The sequence below is a fragment of the Rissa tridactyla genome, chromosome 6 (assembly GCF_028500815.1).
Source record: "Rissa tridactyla isolate bRisTri1 chromosome 6, bRisTri1.patW.cur.20221130, whole genome shotgun sequence".
Classification (NCBI taxonomy): domain Eukaryota; kingdom Metazoa; phylum Chordata; class Aves; order Charadriiformes; family Laridae; genus Rissa; species Rissa tridactyla.
In genome coordinates this window covers 12,244,851-12,261,795 of record NC_071471.1, presented here as the reverse complement: position 1 = coordinate 12,261,795, position 16,945 = coordinate 12,244,851, and the positions used below count along the sequence as shown (strand labels likewise).

General features: G+C 40.1%; 1 protein-coding gene across 12 annotated transcripts in view; it reads right to left on the bottom strand.

The window, feature by feature from the left end:
* STAG1 (stromal antigen 1) overlaps window positions 1-16,945 on the bottom strand; it is a 200,902-nt gene that overhangs the window by 51,023 nt on the left and 132,934 nt on the right. For all 12 annotated transcript variants that reach the window (XM_054206620.1, XM_054206619.1, XM_054206621.1 and 9 more), the window contains 8 exons: window positions 11,666-11,745; window positions 9,343-9,450; window positions 7,178-7,292; window positions 4,909-5,026; window positions 3,693-3,796; window positions 741-833; window positions 530-619; window positions 145-348 (listed from right to left, as the gene is read on the bottom strand). In XM_054206620.1, coding sequence (XP_054062595.1) covers window positions 145-348; window positions 530-619; window positions 741-833; window positions 3,693-3,796; window positions 4,909-5,026; window positions 7,178-7,292; window positions 9,343-9,450; window positions 11,666-11,745 — 912 coding nt within the window. The remainder of the gene's footprint in view (window positions 1-144; window positions 349-529; window positions 620-740; window positions 834-3,692; window positions 3,797-4,908; window positions 5,027-7,177; window positions 7,293-9,342; window positions 9,451-11,665; window positions 11,746-16,945) is intronic.

Here is a 16,945-nt window from a genome sequence, read left to right as displayed (position 1 = left end):
GAAATAGCTCCAAATAATTATGAAAAAGTTGCTGCTGTACTACGTCTTGGGAGGGATAATTTCATGACTTGGTAAGAATGTTTTTCAGCAGTTTATCATAGCCTATTTCGGTAGTCTAACTAAATTAATTTTGAGAAAACAAACCTCCTGCAGCAGATCCTCTACGGAATGGTTGAATCGATCCACAAATTCATCAATAAGTTGGCTGTGGGCTATGTCAACTCTGTTCTGGATTGTATATTCTTCACTACAGAGTATGCTGTAGGTTTTGCTGCAGGCTTCGAGAACATCTGATTCCACATGCTTTTCCACAACAAACTTAATCTGTTTCAGTAAGGCATCCAGATGCTGTAGAGCAGAAAAGGAGTTCAGCTTCCTCCTTATGTGAACAATGAAACTCAAAGAAAAAGTCATTCAAAGAATACAGCAAATCAAGGTTAGATTACTAATATGAAGGCACAGTACCGTGTGACTAGGAGAGCAATCAGATACTTGAAGGCAAGCAGACTTCTTGCTCAGTGTACTGTACCTTTTCCATTCTGCCCGTGCTATAGATTTCCAGATCAAAATACTGAGGGATCTGCAGGAGATTTGCAACCTTCTCGGCATCAGCGGAATACTAGAACATGATTGAAACAAAACAAAAAACCAGTGAAGTAAAAATAAACACCTGCACTACAGAATGAAAAAGTTTAAAGACAGTTGTAAATACCAGTGATTTATTTTGTTGAAAAATGTACCTTTGATAGCAACATAGGAAGTGCAATAATGAAATGCTCAGTCAATTTATTTCTGTCATCTATCTGAGTTTTTCTTTCTTTTGCTGTCAAGACCTGCAAGTGATCAAGAAAATGTAAAGTAAATACAATTTCTGCATATAGCATTCATTCATTTTTCTAAGGTTTGTATTACAGACAAAAATCCATGCAGGTGTATTTTTAATAAATCAAAAGAAGAGGGAATAAAAAACCCAAACGCATTTGGACTGAAGAGTGATTAAATGGGAGGACCATGTGTCCTAAGAAGCCATGATTGGAAAGGAAAATATCACATCATCCAGCAAGATATTGTCTCGACACATCAACGTTTTTTTAGGATTGAAATTCAAATATAACCCAAGTCAGTGGAAGTTTTGCTATTGCTTCCAAGCGAATTGAGCTCTGGCTTTCGCACATTAAACAAAGTGTTAATGTAAGACCTCAGGGCGAACTGGAGCATAATTAAGAAAATGAAAACCAAACCACACTGTGACAGTGATTTTCATTAGCAGATTCACGGCCTCATCTCTAAACTGGAATGTCATCCTCAGTGAGAACGTACATCCAAGTTCACAGAACTCATTTACGAATTTCAGTGACAGATATTCTGAAGCTACTAATGCTGTCATAGCAAAACCACCGTGAAACAGTGAACAAAGAGACAATAATCAAAACAGCATGCTTCATAAAAGCTTAGATCTGGCTTCTTGGCTTCAGGAAAGGGGAGAATGCTTTTGAAAACAAATAATGATAATAAAATACTCAAGTTAGCTAATGATTTATGTATAGCAAAGCTGCCAGACTGCACAATAAGGGTTACAAGCTAAAGTCAGAGAAGAAACTGTTTCACAAGAAGGTGAGCGCATAATTAGAAATCTGCTCCCATTTCAACTCAGAGAATATGCTAGCGAGATCACGAGAACATGACAAACCTCTCCTGACAAGTCAGAGATCCCTGCAGTTACCATCCCACAACTCATGATCTAACTGAAAAGAAGCAAAAGCTGAATGTCATACCTATATCCCTCTGTAAGTGAGGAGGAGCAGCTGGAAACAAAACATGTGCTTGAATGACAGGTAGCCGACTGTGTCAGCAGGAACCCAAACCAGCCATGGAGTGAAGGGGGACAGATTTGTACCCAGGGTAAGAAACCACTTCCACAGTAGACGGCAGACAGCTGGATACACACAGCAGCAACCGCAGTTCCTGTACCGACTCCACACGCGCCGGCTAAAGCTGCCAGCACATCCGAAGGCAGCACAAATGCAGTCAGGCTCACACCTCCTACCAACCCAGCCATGTTCTGGTGACCAAATGTTGCTATTCAGTGGTGCTATGAATTAATCTGGGTCCCTAGGATGATCTCAAGGCTCTCTTCATCATCCTTCAGAAGGTGAAGAAATACAGACATTGAAAATCTAAGACTAAGCAATTTGCTGAACCTAAATGAACTGAACTGTAGACCTCTTGAGATAGGAAAAATACCCAGAAAGCTAATAGTGACATTATTCAGTGCTCCAAACAGAAAATACAAACATGAAATTTTTGTTCAATTTAAAGGTTGCTTTGTCTGCTAGAACAGTTTGCAGCTAGAGACAAAACATAGTTAAGTTGTGCTTCCAATACAGTTTTGATAACACAGGATAACAACTGCTTGTGTAAATTTGAGTAAGTGCTTTCAGAGACTCCCCCATCACCCCTGAAATGTTTCAATAAATTAGGAATTTCCTAGAATATGCTTTATAAATTAAGGTACACAAAGCACGTTTAAACCGATGGTCCCTTGGAGCTTTTCCTGGGGCGCCTTTTCTGGACATGAGACTAATCTGCTTTTGGCACATAAAAATTAAGAAGCTAAGTAACAGCATTTAGTTTATCAATAAAGAACGCTAAGTCTATCTCCAGATTTCACCTTCATTAAGTCTGTGGCTTTCTTTAATACACTAGTTATACTTATTCAGAACAGAACCTAACAGAAATACCAAAGGTTCACATGGGTTTATTTCATTTTAGTCTAACCTAAAAAAGAGGAGGACTACCAAAAAATCAGGGAAATACGTTTGGGAAGCTGAGACTCTTTTGGAATTCATGAAGAATACAGCTGAAAGCCTGTTGGTGACCCTGACCTCGTAACTTATACTGAAACGCTTAAAAGTGCTGCCCAGCCTTAGGAATGGGCTTCCACTGATCCCCAAGCAGTCTCTATAAAATAAATTAAGGAGGCAGGTAGACTGCAAAATGGCCAGAAAGTCAAATTCTTAAATTTTTAGGGCATTCAGTGGAAGAGGCCGAAGAGGATGGATACGTAAAACCTCAGAGGCATTCAGGGTGGTCCCAGCCCCACCCCTCCTGCTCAAAGCAGAGCCAGCTCAGGGGCCAGACTGCGGTGCTCGGGGCTTTGTCCAGTTGGGTCTTCAAAACTGCCAAGGATGGAAACTGCACAACCTCTCAGCTTCTGTTCCAGTGTTTAACTACTCTCGTGAGGAGGATACTATTGGCTTTTTCTGCAAATTTTACGTCCATATTAGCAGCACATTCCTTTTTACGGAAGACAGTCAGAGGTCATCTTGTTCTGCTCCCGAGCCCTACACTTTCAATTCTAATCTAGATCTAACTTAAGGGCTGTAGATGTGGGTACATTACATTATGATAAAAAGAAAATCTAAAAAAATCATTTAAAAAATTAAATTTCATGCTGTAAATTTATATTATTTAACATGGTAATGCAAAACCCAAAATCAAACAAACCAACCCCCAAACACGTCCATAAATAGAATTTCTATTATTTTTCTTCAAAAATGTTCACAGGAAACAAGAAACACCAATTATAAAAATCTAATCTAAAAGTATTAAAGTGTGGCATTGTAGACAGCTATTTTAGGTTACTACAGTAAGAGAGAGAGGTCTGAGCTACCTTCGGCAGTACCACTTACTCTCTTGCCAGTGCCTCTGCCTACGGGAGGATGTGCTTCCGCAGCTTGTCTGATTGTACACACCATCAACTCAATCAGAGCGCTCTCCTGCCGGTCAGACATCGCTATGGAGGGAAAAGAACAAGTAATGTCAGCTCTGATGTGACTGCCAGACATCTCAAAGACGACAAATCTGTGAATGCAGTTGCGAAACACGGGGAATAGAGAACAACGGAGACAACGTCATTTTGTCCCATTTATGAAAACAAGGCTTTCTTGCTTGCTCTTTCCCATCATCTCAAAATGAATACGGCAGAACTGAAAGAAGTCCAGAGAAATGTAGTCTGGAAAAAGGATGAAAGAAGGGGAATATAACAAAGATCTACAAAATAAAGAGCGCCATGGTGGACAGAGAGCAACTGACTGTTCGCTGTCACTTCCTTATACAATATTCTCATCGTCATGAAGTGTTATTTCTGATCTTTGGGAAATACTTCAGGTCACATCTAGAGGATCAAGCCCCACTAGGCTATGTAGAAACAAAGTGCCTAATTTCCTAAGGAATTTACCATATAAATACCACCACTGTAGCAGGTGGATACCAAAAGGTTAGCTTTTGAAATGCTGAGATGAGCACATCGTGCTAGCAAGCAGTAGGAGTACAGGGATTTTTCAACCACCCAAACCCTGCAAAGATCCCTGAAGCAGGAGGATCCTGAAGGAATATAAAGCATCTTGAATGACACTCATCACCATTAGGGACTCTGCCACCCACACAGATCTATTATTAGCAAAAGGAGATTCAAAACTAACAGTGAAAGAATCCCCCTCTTTTTTTTTCCTCTTGAGAATTCACTAGGTTTTAACATTGTCTGGAAAAGCTCCATATTTAATTAACACCATCTGCAGTGCTCGTTTATTCAAAATTGTATTAGCTATTTAATTTATAGAAATGTTCATGTATACACTAGTTATTTAAACATTCAGAGAAGTCATTCTAGCCTTTAATATTAAGGAACCACAGTGCAGCAGGCTTCACACAATGAAAAATAGACTACAAAAATGCTGCTTTTGAAGCAAAGTGCATTAAAAATGGATTAAACAAAAATCGTCTTCAAACATGCTTTCTACACAAAGCACAACATAAACACCTCTATCACCCACAGTGAAGCATCTTTTTAAGGAATGCTTAACAACATTGTGCAATATCAATGGAGTCTAAAGGTTAAACAAATACCTTCTTCTCCTTGGACTGGTTCCTCCAAGAGCAATTCGGTCATACATTCCCAGTCCTTCAACAGCTCTTGGGAGCTCTCCCACAAACTGTCCACCAGATAGGCTGCGTGTTCGTGCAGCTGGAAAATCCAAAGCAACCGTCAGCACAGCATTCTGGTACGAGCAGCAGCTCTTCACCTTTCACAACCATTTGGCCACAGAGAATGTCCTGGGCATATACTCGTGCGTTAGTTGGAAAGACAATTCAGATGCTAACTTGGGAAGGTCGTCTTCCAACTGAACGCTACAACCGCACAACAACGGGGCTATGTTTTAATAGAAAATGGAATAAGACCAAATTGAACTTCTTTTCCACAAGGCAGCTTGTTTGTGAAAAATCTCCCTCAGAGTTTTGACCTAGAAGCTGTAACCTTACCTTACCTTTCCTTGCTTTCTTATTGCATTATAAAAAGGAGAGGTGGTTGGACACGAGATGAAGAGAGAGGAGAGAGTTGTAATACATTCGTTTTGAACAGGCATTTACTTTTAATACACGTTGCTACATGCTCAGAAAACGGTAGCAGAAATCCTACTGATTTCAGGAGGTATAGAATCAACGCTAACTTTAACTGCAAAAAATGTTTTTATGTGAATTAACAGAACTGTTGTAAAGTGAGAAAACTAATCCATAGGCTTTTGCTGTTCTATAAACTGATCTTTAACCACTACCAAAAAGTAACAAGCACAATACGGGGTTCTGATTTGCCTGCTGGACGAGGGACTTAAACATCTTGGAGCGCAGGGCAGGAGGTGTCAGTGCATTTACCCACTCTTCTGTTCCTGACAGCATTGGGCAAAATGTCACAGAGCTTACTGCTGCTTGTCACAGCCTGCCCTGCTCCCTCTTCCCGACTGCAGCGCTTACATCTTCTAGTCCTATGCAAAGGGAAACTCCCAGTTCTCTAATAAAACTGGAGCTATACCATTTTACTTTGTTTCTAACAACTCCCTCAAAGACAGCAATAGCGAAAACTAGCCCTGAGCGAGGAGCGATCTCAGGGAGCAGCACGTGGCTTGCACGGGAAGGCACTTTGCTGATCGCCATTTGGCAGCAAAGCTGAGTTTCTCTTCTTCTCAGAAGCACAGACAAGCTTAACGCCAGGCAACTCCTAATCACACACACTCACGTTTTAAAGGTATTTCCGCTGGGAAATACAATGACGTATTACAATCTAAGTTGTTAAAAATCTGGAACTAAAAATACATTCAGATAGCAGATTGAAGGCTCACACAAGTAGTGATATTTCATCCAGACTTGTAGGTTTATAAGGCGCTTCTAAAAAATATTAACATTAACACTGTACCTAAACGTTACCCTTCCTCCTCAGCATCTCCAATTGTGTTTATTTTCACTCTCACAGTCAAGTTTCTTGTTCAAGGCGTCATAACAACTAAAATACCCAATTGCAACACCTTTCCTTTTGCTTTTTACACAAAATATATTACCCTCCCTTCTGTAGAGAAACATTTCTGTCATTCCTTTCTTTCAGTCTTCCTTTGCCACCTATTGATGACCAAAGCTTTCCCCCTCTACCTTCAGAGCATCCTGTACCTTTATCTTTCCTCCACTCCACTGCCATTCTCCACCTGAATTACTATTCGTATGGCTACCATAAAACTTCCTATATCTGTATCTCTATAGTCATAAACTCTGGGCATGCGTCTATCAAATATGTCATGTCATCGCAGGTACGCCTGCAGTCTCCATCCTCTGATGGTTTCAAGCCGCAACTGCACCAAGCCCTGAGCAACCTCCTCTAATCTCACAGCTGACTGCTTGGAGCTAACGACCCGCAAGTCCTTTCCACTCTGAACTATTCTACAATTCTAATCATAATTTGAGACATTATGTCATTTTTGTTCCTTTCTGGTTCAAACTATCTTACTCCATAAAGAGTAACTCCAGAGGTATAGCCCTTACGTGGTTATCTTAAAAAAGAACCTGTTACATTTGTGTGAAGCAATGAATCCCGGTAGCCACCATCCTACCAGCAACGCAGAACTGAGCACAGCGGGGACATGCAAGAGCAAAATAAACCATGAAGAAGACTTTGAGTTGAATTTGCTTGATGGACAAGGAAACGGGGGGCAGGGTAAAGGGCATACAGGATTTCTGAAATGATGAAAAAAAAAAAAGGCAAAGAAAGACAACTTATTACTGTACATTGATAAATCATTACTTAAGTTCCAGGTTCTATTAAACATGAAAAGGTTAAAAATGAATTTTTTACCTCACTTTCAAGAAAGAAAAGAACCAACATTCTAATAAGGTTTCCATTTGGACTATTTCTCCCCCTCCTCTTTGCTAGAGCCTCTTCAGCTTGGGGATCGTGTCTGCTGAACAGTCTAAAAATAAGCAAAAGGAGCTATCGTGTTTATCAAAACACATCTCATTCCTGCAATAACACGATGAGCATTCATTCTTGATATAGTAGATTTGTTCATAAAACACAGTGAAAGTATCTCAAGCTATTTCTTTCCAGGGAAAGAGGGCATGACCTCTGCCTGTCTGAAGAGGTGAATTTATCTTCAGAGGCTTCAAGTTCACAGGGCTGGAATGACACGATTTGTATAGTTTTGCGTTTTTAACTTACCAAGTCTTACAACGGTGGTGGCACTGATTCCACTAGTGCCTTAAGAACAAAGGTCATGTCTCCAGTGTGGTCACACTGACTGGGATTTGGTACAAACAGACTTGACAACCCATTAAACAACCAGCCTCAGGTACCAACAGCAGCACAAAGGATAAAGCAAGCTACCAGTCACCATTGCGGGGTTTTTTTTGGGTAAAACTCTGCATTGAGTTCCTTGATGCACAGCTAATTCCAAACTCCGTTCAAATTTGCTCGCTTAAAGAGATCTCAGGTGTGCCTACATTGCAGTTACAGCAAGGACTGTCTTACTTTGAGAAGTCTGAAAACTGTTCCTTGCTTTTACGGTGAAACTGCAGTCACAAAGCACATTAGAAACGTGAAACACAATATTCTGATTTCACTACTATGATTCACTGAAAAGAGAAGGATGAGTTACCCACAAATGTTGTATTTTAGTTAAAGACATCACCCCCTGCTTATCTTAATAGATAAGAAATGAGCCCCTCTGCAGGCACTGCAACACGAAAACATGCACTCAGGGTTGAGTCGGTGATCCTCTGTGTTATTTGCTTTCCTGTGCTAACTACAGAGAGAAAGCCTAATGAGTAGCTTACAGGCAGAAAGCCATATTTACATGTATAAAATTAGGTGAGATAAATCCCACCTCAAACGCCTCAAGAAGATTCTAACTTATTTAAATTGCGCACCAGCTCTGAAGGGTTAGCAGAAGCCAAGAGAAAAGGAGTGCTAGGAATGGGACAATCTACTCTCAACGCTGTTTACCCAGAGAGACATTTCTAGAACGCAGCGGAGTATCTCATTGTAAAGAAAAGTTAGGGTAAAGTTTTGTCTTTATGCTAAGCACACTAAGAGGCAGGTATGTCGCCATTTACCTTTGAGGCATTTTTCAAAATTATTTTATCACATGTTGATTAACAAAGGAATTTCAGTATATATTTAAAAAAAAATTACTATTTCAATGTGGACTTCTAAATCACTAATAAAACACAGAAAATTAGAACGCGGGCAAGGGACAACTGATGTTTTTCTGTAATTTCTTCCATCATGTGTCTTGGCATGAAAAATTAGATAACCTGAATCCTGTTGTAAATACTTTATAACTATATTAAAGAACTCTAATGTTACAACCCATGAGGGGAAAAAATAAAATTACTGCTAAGAGATTTTTAACTGCAAACACTAGAACGAAAAGGTTAATTACTATGATGTGGCAATGCCCTGGTGCTGTTTACTGATGCGGTATGATTCACTTCCATGGAAAAGCTTGCTCATTTCCTCTGGCGTAGTGGGTACATGAAAGATGTAACCATGGTGTAATGTATATTTAGGGGAAGCCAGTGACTTTAGAAACCAAGTTCTTAATTATTACCACGTAAAAAGCTCTCAAGTTCACAATTTTTAAATAAACTGGTTTAAAACTTCGTAAAAATGATGACTGCCTATCAGGTAGACCATAAGGGTTGTATAGGTCCTATATACTTTATCACAACAGTAATTCAGCAAGAGCTGCAGGATTTAAATCGACTTTAGAGGTTTATGCTTTGAGGAGTAAGGAAAAGTTATCTGACTTCTAGAGCAATAAAAAAAATAAGAACGTAAATCCAGTTTCTTCAGTCTCTACATCTTGAATTTAAACAAGAGAATAAGTCTCTGTTTTAAATTAAATACCGGATTGGCTAAATTGGGATATTTCCTTTTCCTTGCTGCTTTGCCGTTTGCTCTTACCTCTACTGGGAAGCATTTGCAAATCTGGTCTTATTCCAGGGCAACTGAAAACTTACTTTTTGTGAAGGAATTCTCCAGCTGCTACTGCAACAGGCCGGTGTGCGGAATACACCAAGTGATAAACATTCTCACAGTCTTCATTCGACAGGGCTTCTTCGCTTCCACTGAAAGAGTCAGAAGGTAACACCTGAACTACACCAAACACGTAACTTCAACCCCCTCGCCTCCCATAACTTACTTCCGACAGCTGCGGGATTCAGCTCCCTCAGACAAAATCCCGAATGGCTGAACACTGACTGCAAGGGTCTTTGGGGCAATTTCCAAATACAGATACTTAAAGGGCCTCTAAGACTGGAAGTTTGCTCGATTTCCTTCTCCCAGTTTTATCAATATATACATATAAAATAATATTATGAAAAAAATGTCATCACCGCTTACAAATCTTGCCCTGCTTAATTACTTAGACAATCACAGTAATTACAATGTACATATTGCAAGATGCCAAACACTCATTATCAAACATTATTAAATTAAAACCCTAGAATGTTACATGAGAAAAATGTAATCACTTGCTTAAACTTATTTACTTCTACAGCAATGCCTGTTTGCTTTCAAAGCTTTTAATTTTTAAAGTATTCAAACCTGGGACTGGGAAAACCTGCTTCAGCCTCTCGGCCTACTCCATTCTCAGGAGTTAAGTAGAAAACTAAACCAAATCACTCACAAAGTGGGGACAGAGAACTAGCACTGGGCATCCCTGATCAAATCAACACATAATCGCTTTAGGATTGAATCATGGTGTGCGTTTAGAATTACAATAATGCTGAGACAATAAATTGTCCATCACTTTTACAGTAGTTATTGTGCTGACTAGATATAGACTTCATTTTCAACATCAAGGAACTGAATCGGATCATACCCTGCTGTGCTGGATGAAAGATGATGAAAAATTTATTTTCTGTAATTATTTATTGACAAGGACAAGCCACCTTTTACCCTTGTCTTGGATAAATGACATAGTTGGGGCTTCTGCAGTTTCTGAGCTCAAGGTAGATTTTGTGTTTGAGTTTTCTGAAACTCAGAAAAACTTCCATTTTTCAGCAGTATTCTTGAAAAATGCTGTGAGCCGTGGAATAATCCATCAATGATACTATAATATCACCACTGTCACATACAGGAATATTATTGCCCCCCTTGTTTAGTCAGCATTCATCAGAAACATTTATGTATCAGGACTCCACACATCATTAGGCTGGATACTACAAATGATTTTTAATTGGTCATCCACAATCACGATTACTCATGACATCTTTTTGAAGTTTCTACCTGCCAGAATATTGCCCTGTGCTGTTCAACGTGACCCACATTCTTCTTCTGCTAAATGCACTTAGCTGTGTTTTCATCATGCAACGGAAGAGAAAACAGGACAGGGAAAAAAAAGGTAATTTTTGACCTAAAAATCTTACTGTGTTCCCAAACATTGCTAATAATGTGGGCAATAGATGTGTTCCACATCTCATTTCTGATCATATTTGTTATATTTGCTTTAAAAATATAACACCGGATACAAGATTTCCTTTCTTCCCAATATCTGTAAAGCAGAGTGCCCAGAGGAAAAGCTCGTCTAATCTTTCATCCAAATTCTACATGTCCAAAACTATTCTTCAAAGTGAAGCCACTGGGTATAAAATAGGATGCAGAAATTCTGTGCATCTGTGTGTAACCCAGGTTTGCTTTAACGTAGGCTTTAATGTCTATACAGTAAAAGCTTAGCAGTGCTCCTGCAGCAGCGCAGCCCACCTGCTGCAGAGGGGCTGGTGGGACGAGCTTTGGGCTGGGTCCTGGCCTCGGGGAAGCCGCTGCAGCTCTGTAAGAACAGCGGGGGGCTGGCAGCCTGTCTCCTGCACGGCCGAGGGTCTCAGTGCAAGCCACCACTGCCACCTCCGCGGACCCAGACCAGGGTGCTGAGGTCAGCAGCTTTTCCCTGTCGGCCCTCTGTAGAGCTGTGTCAGGTAACCCACTCTCCCAACGCTGGATCTTTGCCTAGTTATTTTAGTGAATATAACCCATGGGTTATGGGTTATATGGGTTTGGGGAGGACAAAAGGGAGAAATGCCCTCTGGCATTCTTCCACAACAACGGATGCACTAATGGTCTCAATACATCACCACTTTTTTATACTTTGCCTATTGTATTTCCCCCGAGATGGAATATCTTATTTTAGTTTCATGATCGTATTATTGCATATTCAGTTCAACTTCATACCAAGAGTAAAGTAACAGATTCACTTTATCTCACAAGCAAAGAAATCACGTCAATTAAATATTACTGGCTTAGGTAACTTTCAAAGGGAATATATTGGTTTTGAAAAATACTCACTGAAGTATTAGCGTGACTAATCGAATGGCTTCCACAGCGACATCATATTCCTTATCAAGTGTCATTGATACAATGCGATCCTGAAACGGAATTTTATTACAGTGACAAAATAGAAACCCACAAGCAGCTGTCAGATGAAGAACTGTATAGATTACAAAATAAAAACTCTCCGGGAGAAACATCTTTCAACTAGACACATGAGAGCCCTTTAATATTTTTCAACCCTTTAACATACACCTTAGGAAGCGGCATGCTCTACACACAGTGGAACAACAGGAACGGGAACAAGCGCTTAACAAACAGCCCTTATCCTTATTCCAGGATTTTTTTTTCAGTGTGTTTTCCAGGAAAGAAGCAAGCAGACTTTGGAGTTGAAGCACTGTTCTGGACTGGTCTCATCGAACAGTTCTTTCCCGAAAAGGAATGAACTTGGGTTTGATGACAGCAGAAAAACTGCCCCACTTCACCCCCCTGAAAGCGAGTAATTTTAGAGCAATGAGTGCTGCACATACGCATATTTAAAAAAACCATGAAGAAAATCGTACCTGGATACATGCATCTGCATATTGCCTATAAAGCTGTGGCCTTTATACCTGGCTACACCTTAAGGTTTGAAGCTGATGGCAAGAATTACTGTTTGGCTTTCTATTTCCCTATACTCTTTCTAGTGGAGACACGCACACCACTTTCTAATCCAATGTAATGATTTTATAACTTCTAAGGACTCCGCAGTTATGAGAAGTCTCCTAAGGGTTTCTGTCTCTTTAGTCTCTGTTTGCTTAGTGGCAACCAAGAATAGATGTGATTAGTGTATATTGTCTTCCCTATTTGGGGAGAATTTCTATCCATCCATAAAAATGCAATATGTCTTGATGTTCTTTGCTTGACTGATCAAGTTAATGAAAAGAAATTGGGCCATCTGAAAATAAAACTTGATTTCTCTGGCTTGACCTGCTTCAGGAAGGACTAGGTACTATATGACATTTTGGGATGCGGAAAAAATAGAAGCCAGGGACTGGAAAGGAAACAAGGGAAGTGTTAGGAAACAATAGAGAAAGTCATCAAGAACAAATCAGGGCAAAATAAAGGTGCTCACCTCTTTTCTCTAATTTTTCCAGGCATTTAAAGGCTGAAGGTGAGTATCAGGCACCTGATCTAATTTCAATACTGAAATGTGTATGTAAAGAACGCATTGTGGCTGCTCAAGTTTTACCTCTCAGCAAAGCCGGGTCTGTAGAGGTACTTTGTGTCACTATGATTGAATGCACCTCCATCAATCATCATTAAGTTCCTGAGAAATTTGGTGCATTTAACTCTTGTATATAGATAGTTTTAGAGACTGTGAGAAGCCCATGAAGAGACTCAAACAGTGAAATAACTTTCCAAACAGGAAATTCTGTGTATGGACAAGACAAAAAGATTTCTGTCAATTTTTCCTAAGGTCCTGGCCAAGGAACAAAAACTATTAACATCATCATCAAAAGAAAGAACAAACAGAGGTCTAAAAGAGGGAAAGGAACTAACTGCACACGAAGAGTAAGCACACAAGTATAAAACTCCTGCATCTCTGACAATAACCCTGGAAAGGAAGCAATCTTCTCTCCTGCCTAGAGAGCAGGAGGTACTCTCTGAATTTGGAGTCTTTTTAGGCTTTGAAACAGAATGATGTGACCACTTTCTTATCCAAAACCACTGTTCTTTCCTCTCAAATTTCCCCAGAAACATCAGGCTTAAAATAAGCAGCGTGGACACGTCATTTCTTGTTTTCTGCCTTGGTGCCAGCATCTCTGTGTGACAGCACCTGCCAGCCACGCGCTGAGATCCTTGCAAATGAGACCTGAACACCCACTGCCTCTGGAAGGCGGCACTTCTGGGGCTGAGTGAGTTACAAACCCCAGCTGCTCAGCCTGCTTTGACGGAAATTTCCTGTACTGCTGTACAGCAGCAGAACAGGACACAGGCCTGTATTTATAACTTGAAATATTAATTTTCACTATGACGATCAGTTTGCAATTACGCATCAGGCTGTGAACAAGGCTAGCTGATGAGCAAATGATCTCCTCTTGCCTCTCAGGGCACAGAGACGGCACTCTCCTGCAAAGTCAGGGATTGGGGACAGGAATTAAACGGCTGCACCTAAATCTACCGGTGTCTTGACTTTAGCACTGACTGCAAAAAAGCTAATTCACATCTTTTCCATGTGGCTTAACTAATGTTTGTATCAGACAGGACTTCTTGATGGAAAACAAAATTCTCCTCTTTGATGGACAAAACTTTTTTTGATGGACAAAGCTTATTTTCTAGCACATCACCTCCTCCTAGAAACACAAACACACGCCGGAAAGAACACACATCTTTCCTTTGGAGAAGTGACGTTATCAGATCCCTGTCACAGCTACCTGGAAAGTGGTGAAATATTAACACCCCAGTACAAGTCACTCTAGATCAAATTAATTTATACTTTAAACAGCTAGAAGATCTCTAGAGAGTTTTCTCTTGACAGCTGGGATGGATTGAGCTGAATACCAGCTGAACTGTGCGGGTCGATTAAAGTCTGTTGAGGAAATATAAATAAGCAGCCATGGAACTGAGAACAGCATTTAGGTCAATTATTTTTTCAGGGGGTGGTGGTAGAGTCTGTGGTGGTAAGACATTTAAGTCATGTATCACAGGTTCAAAAAGCATTAATTTGAGACTTTGCTCCATCCCTGTCAGCACAGCCGTAAATCCAAGTGCAGCATTTGGGCAATGCCAGCTTTTTCTTCCCTTCATGCGGCTGGAAACTGAAGCTGATAAATCATCACGTTAAACATATTTGTTCTCTAGGCTCACAGACTTTGAACTCACCTTTTTCTCTAATTTATTTCATAATGATACAGACTCGTGTAGTAAAACCAGCTTTAAGGGAACAGAAGAAAGAGGAAGATTCCTAAACAGGGTTCCCTTTCATCTACATCTTCTTGACAGAAATGAAAATTCCTTGTGCTATTCTAAACCAAGCAGCAATGCAGAGGCTAACCTAACTTCTTCTAACAAAGAAAACTGACTATACCGTGAAGAAGCGAGGAGGAAGCATTTAGAGGTTTCATGTTCCTATGGTTTTTGGAAGTACGTTACTGAGTAACTGTTCCTCAAAGTGCCTCCAATCATCTCCAAAAGCTTTGCTGGTGGATGGGACAGGTTAAGATTCAAAGCAGCATTTTATCTTACAAATTACAGGAGGCTAAGAGAGAATCATCCAGCACATTTTCTAGTAAAGAGAGGCAGATATAGAGACCATGAGAGTTTTAGTGGCCTATTTCGAAATAAATCAAATTACAGAAGGAGCAAATATAAACAAATCTGTAAGTCTGCACAGATGGAACAAGAAAAGCAGCAGAGTTGGAGGGTTCATTTTTCTGGAGAGTTAACTAGGATTTCTGGTGTCTTGAGGTGATCATAGAACGGTTTGAGTTGGAAGGGACCTTGAAGATCATCCAGTGCAACCCCCTGCCCTGGGCAGGGACACCTCCCACCAGACCAGGTTGCTCCAAGCCCCGTCCAACCTGGCCTTGAACCCCTCCAGGGATGGGGCAGCCACAGCTGCTTTGGGCAACTTGGGCCTGGGCCCACCACCCTCACAGCAAAGAATTGCTTCCTCAGATCTCATCTAAATCTCCCCTCTTCCAGTTCAAAATCGTTACCCCTCGTCCTATTGCTACACAACCGCTGAACAACCCCAACAGGCTTAGCCTGTCCTCACAGGAGAGGTGCTCCAGCCCTCGGCGCATCTTCAAAATCAGCAAAGCAGAGTTGTGGAGGCACTACAGATGTATTCTGCGGTCTGACCCTGCTTACCAGGTGCTCTTCTTTGAGAGGAAACTTTGCCTTTACTGCAATAGTAACAGAAACTGACTCTGTAACATTACAAGAATACAGGCCCTCAAGTGATCTCACAAAATGATCTAGTTTCACCTCCTACTTTAAAGCCGACTACACCTAGTTCATTCCTGACAGATATTGATTTAATCTGCCCTTAAAAATCTCAAATAAAGGGGATTATTTGAGTTCTATTATATAACTACCATTTTGGACAAAAAGCCTTCCATAATATTAATATAATATAATATAAATATCATATCATATCTTTACTGCAGTTTAAGCATCTTTTTTTCTCCATCTCTAATGAATGTTGTAAAAGGCCATTATGTTTTTATGAACTGTTTACATGCAGGGAAGATATAACAAGTTTTCTATATTTCATGCTTTCCTAGCTCAAACTGGAGGAGTTACTATTAACTGCAACGACAGACAAAACCAGTGAAGCAGTATAAAATCTACAGGGAGAAGGTTTTAAGACTCATGCACAGTAGTTAACTTACAGGTATTTAAATCTCCACTCCTTTTCTAAATTTTTCATCAGCATTACAATCATGATTTAAACAAAAATAAATCAATCATCTCCACCTGTTTTCTACACTGAATTTTGCATCGGCATTATAATCATGATTTAAATGAAAACAAATTAAATTAGTCTTTCCTTGGGGGGATTCGGGAGTAGCCTTTACCACAGTTCTGTGTTCTCCAGAACACATAAGTGATGGTAAAAAGTGCCAACTGACGTGGTGACAGTGCCTGAAAGATTTCTTCGCAGAGCATCCAAACAGAAGCAACGACAGTATTTCTACACTCATCTCTCCAGATACTTCACTTGTGAAATACAGCACTCACGCCACAAAGTGAATTAACAGCCACGTTCTCATCAAGACATTGAGCAAAAAGTCAGCGTGTTTGTGCTGCTAAAAAACCCCCATGAAACATTTCTCCAGTATTTTATTGCCCAAACAGGACAGTCATGCTCAGGGGTTTGTCTAAAAGCACAATGCAAACTGTTCTGCAGCAAGGTATTTCACTGGGTAGGATACTGAGATGCAAACCAAAGTATCTCTTCCTCCAAACACAACCACATATTCAGCTAAAAAGCTGTCTTATGAACAATCTTTTCTTACAGGCTGTTACTTTCAGATGTATTTTAGATTCTGTGAAACACCCAGTACATATCCTTAAAATTCAATAAAATTAATTAAGTACAAGCAGATTGAATAATGACAATATATAAACTATCAATAATACAAACAGATAAATAATCACCCCGGCTGAGTCTGACAAATCTTACAAGATAAGCACTGTAAAATGAGTTTGGCTTCATCTCAGCACTCAGTAATACAGTTTTAAGCCCTGTCACAAACAAAAGAGTTTATTTTTGCATTTAATATACATGACTCAAAGATTGCAACAGGA